The following is a 4,026-nucleotide window of genomic DNA, read 5'->3' as shown; positions in this document are numbered from 1 at the left end:
TTTATATATATATATATATATATATATATATATATATATATATATATATATATATATATTTCATCAGAGTTATTGCACATTCACATAAGCACAATTCAGCTCAGGTTTGCTCATAGATAGTTGCAGCAAACAACGCAAATATGTGAAAGAAAACAGACTGGCTGTATTACACTTTTATTTGAGCAGACTATTTCAATAGAAATCGCTAGACTTACATGTTTGCCGGTGTTTTCAGCTCCTCAGCACTTTTTCTGTGATGTAGAGAGAGCTCATGTGCGTGGTTGCCAAAATGGGAAGATTAAGTAAACCACTGGGCAGAAAATGTATCGTTCATGGTGCAGCCCAAGTCAATAGTGTAGCAATGCATTAAGCACTGCTCACATGATAGTCACTTTTAAACCAATCAGCTTTCTGTTTGTCAGTGAGGCTAATTTGTGAGACCAACTTGAACATGAGTGGAATCGCCCTTGTGCAAAAGTCCTAATTGCACAGTTTCTTATTGAAATAACTGGATTTTGCCCACAAAATTTCACTGAGCAGTGATAAACATGATTTTACCTTAAAACAATCACAGAATGCATTGCAACAAGTTTAATAAAACTATGTTTATCCAAGATGGCAAAGGACATGTTCAATTTGAATAAAGCATTGCATGTATCTCTCATAGTAAGGCAAATTCCATAACTCATTCAGTGAAAATTTCCATTTAAAGGTGCAGTGTGTGTAATATTTGGGAGGACCTATTGACAGTTTTTATTACCCTATAAGCAATTTCTACAATATCCACGGGTTCCCTTACATGGAAGTCTCTATTTTGCACCACTATGTTTCTGCAGTAGCCCTAAACAGACAAACTGCTCTACAGAGCGCATTTTGTCACTATGATATACTTGCGAATAAAACACTGACACAACGATGAACAAGTAACAATAATATATTGGTTTACTGAATAATTAACAGAAAAATTATATAATTCCTTAATTTACCTTTGTAAAGAACACTACTGAAAAGTCCTACATAAGATGCTATATCAATTAAAATAGCTCCATTTAATAAAATAATGATAATTTCACACAGTGTGTCTGTGTGTATGTTGTGCCAAAGAGATGCAAGTGAACGACAGCAAGGAGAAGGATGGTCAAAAGTGAAAACCGTGGGATCTATTTTCAGTTCAGAGAAGAGCTCATGTGGTGTCAGAGAGAGAGTGTGGGTGGACGAAGGGAAAGTGAGATCTGGAGGAACAATCTGGAGAAGATTGAAATGCCTTTGGATAGTCCATGCATAAAAACTTGTATCTGTGTGTGTTTGCTTCCCCTGCAGTCCTGGCTGTCTCAGACAGAATGCATCTGCTCACAACAGAAGCCATTTTGACTGGTAAGTATCAAGGCTCTTGACTCTGGCATGAGAAATGAAGATGGTGGCCGAGGGCCAGAAACACAGACATAAGGCCATTTTAATAGAGAAGATCTGAAGAAAATCAGTGCAATAATTTGTAATGCTTGTGAATCTCCTCTTTTTAAGATGTTTATCGGGTTTGTAAAACACTCTTTTGATATAGTTCATATTAAGTGTTACCTTGTGAAAAATAAGTGCACTTAAATTGTATTGAATGTGTTTTAAAACCGTACTTGCAGATAATACAATATTTATGAAATAAAAGGCCAATCAAGTGTATGCAAAGATTGTCCTCTTTCAAAAGTGCATTTAGTCAAAAATGAATGTCAAATTGTAAGTTTTACTTTAAATTACATTTTAAATCTTTGTTTTAACAATATTTTTTCATGCTTTAAAGAAGTACACTTATTTAGATAATGTTCTAACATACTAAAGCACATTGATATTAATTTGAACTGTTGTGAGTTATTCAATATGAACTTCTTTATCACAGATATGTAATTACTGATGAATGCAACCAGCAATTACAATATACTAGTGTAATTACAATGTATTTAAATGCATGAAATACAAGTTTAAATAGAAATTACATTAAAGTATATTAGTTTACCATAAATGTTTGTCAGTACATTTAGTAGTACACTTTAACCATATTTAATACAAAAATGTTCTTAAGTGTTACTTTAGTGGGTCAAAAACATTGTAAGGTTCAACTCTGGACCTCAACTAAATCTGATTGGTCCAGAATCCCACTCTTCATACAGTAATTAAACAATATATTAGACATTCAACATGCTCTAACTGGGTATGATTCAATTGAATTTTTGCTGGAAATGTATGGTGTTGTTTACAGTTAAGCTGTTTTGTCTCATGCCAACAGTAGAATTGATTTATTGACTTCAGGACACTGCACCAGGAGTCTCCGTGACATGTTTAACAAGGCGGTTCGGTTTTCCCCATTTATTAGACATCAAAAATTCTGGCGGTAGTCTGTAAGTGTTTAATGGTGTGTGTCTGACACGATGTGCTCATTACTTTAATGCAGAATACACACCACACAGCTTTGATTTCTTCATTCGTAACAAAAATGTTGGTTTGAATCTGTTTATTGCTCAGCCATTGTAAATGGATTGGGTTCTGGAATTGGTGTGTTTGATTGACGTGTGAAGAAAACAAAAAGTGTTCAATTATGAGCACACTTCTTGATCTGAGCGTTTCTAATTTGTAATTTTCTTTTCATTCTTTATCTAATTTCGGTCATAATAATGGCTTCCTGTCATCAGGTCCCTCATTATTTGGGTGAACAGGCCTCTGCCACTCTGGGCTCTTCAGGTAAGAACAAATAAATCCTCTCTGTCGTTCAGTAATACACGCTCACATACACAGGGGTTTCTTCTACAGGCACTTTGGGGATTTTAAAAAGGTATTTTAAAAACACCTTTCAAACTCTTGCTGTTTTATTTAATATTAAAGCAATGGATGTACATACATCACAGAACAATTTTGTCATCATTGGCATCTTTGGTTCCACAAAGAACCTTTAACATTCATGGAACCTTCCCATTCCACAAAAGGTTCTTTTATAGTGGAAAAATTTTTAATAAAGAAATCCACATTTCTGTTGATTTTTCTTTCTTTCTTTCCTTTTTTTTTTGCACTTTAGTTTATTTATTTAGCTCATCATGTCTCATATTATGTCTTAATCTCAAGTTCATTGTCATGTCCTAGATAACCAAGTGCACTATTATTGTTGTTATTGTTATTATTATTATTATTATTTTTATGGTTACACAATAAAATATGTCCCATTAGTTCAAATTGCTTAGTGGATGAACTATCGTTTACTAACAATGTGTTACGGGGCGAACGAGACGTGAGATATTCATGGAACCTTCCCATTCCACAAAAGGTTCTTTTATAGTGGAAAAATTTTTAATAAAGAAATCCACATTTCTGTTGATTTTTCTTTCTTTCTTTCCTTTTTTTTTTGCACTTTAGTTTATTTATTTAGCTCATCATGTCTCATATTATGTCTTAATCTCAAGTTCATTGTCATGTCCTAGATAACCAAGTGCACTATTATTGTTGTTATTGTTATTATTATTATTATTATTTTTATGGTTACACAATAAAATATGTCCCATTAGTTCAAATTGCTTAGTGGATGAACTATCATTTACTAACAATGTGTTACGGGGCGAACGAGACGTGAGATGTGCGGATCCATGTGCAAGGCTTTATTTACAAAGGCGTGGTCAGAAACAGGCATGGGTCAGACAATGGCAAACTGGTATGTAGAAGACAAGGCAAGAGCAGTCAAGACTATTAAGGGTCAGTCGACGGCAAACGTAATCCAACAGGGCGAGACTAGAGGGATAATCCAGGTACAAGGCAAAGGTCCAGGCAGGAGCAAACAGTGTCTGAACAGGGCAAGACGAGAGGGGTAATCTGAGATACACAGGCAATGAATCAGGAACCAGGAAAACAGGCAAGGCAAGACTATGACTAGACTAGACTATGAAAACTAGAAACTGGCTCCGTAGAGTAGCTATCGCTAGGAGAGTGATAAATGCTATACAATACTCGGCCATTAGAGAAGGATTTGAGTGGTTGTTATATAGTGTGTGTGTG

The 4,026-nt window shown here is 34.8% G+C and overlaps 1 protein-coding gene across 1 annotated transcript in view; it reads left to right on the top strand.

The window, feature by feature from the left end:
- The window catches only part of LOC107602688 (potassium channel subfamily T member 2-like), a 48,798-nt gene that overhangs the window by 3,229 nt on the left and 41,543 nt on the right, over positions 1–4,026 (top strand). The window contains exons 4-5 of the mRNA XM_016295258.1: positions 1,321–1,374; positions 2,679–2,727. Coding sequence (XP_016150744.1) covers positions 1,321–1,374; positions 2,679–2,727 — 103 coding nt within the window. The remainder of the gene's footprint in view (positions 1–1,320; positions 1,375–2,678; positions 2,728–4,026) is intronic.

Source organism: Sinocyclocheilus grahami, unplaced genomic scaffold (assembly GCF_001515645.1).
Source record: "Sinocyclocheilus grahami isolate Dianchi unplaced genomic scaffold, SAMN03320097.WGS_v1.1 scaffold333.1, whole genome shotgun sequence".
NCBI classification, from domain to species: domain Eukaryota; kingdom Metazoa; phylum Chordata; class Actinopteri; order Cypriniformes; family Cyprinidae; genus Sinocyclocheilus; species Sinocyclocheilus grahami.
The sequence above is the reverse complement of the archived record's forward strand: the minus strand, read 5'-3'. Positions and strand labels throughout refer to the sequence as shown.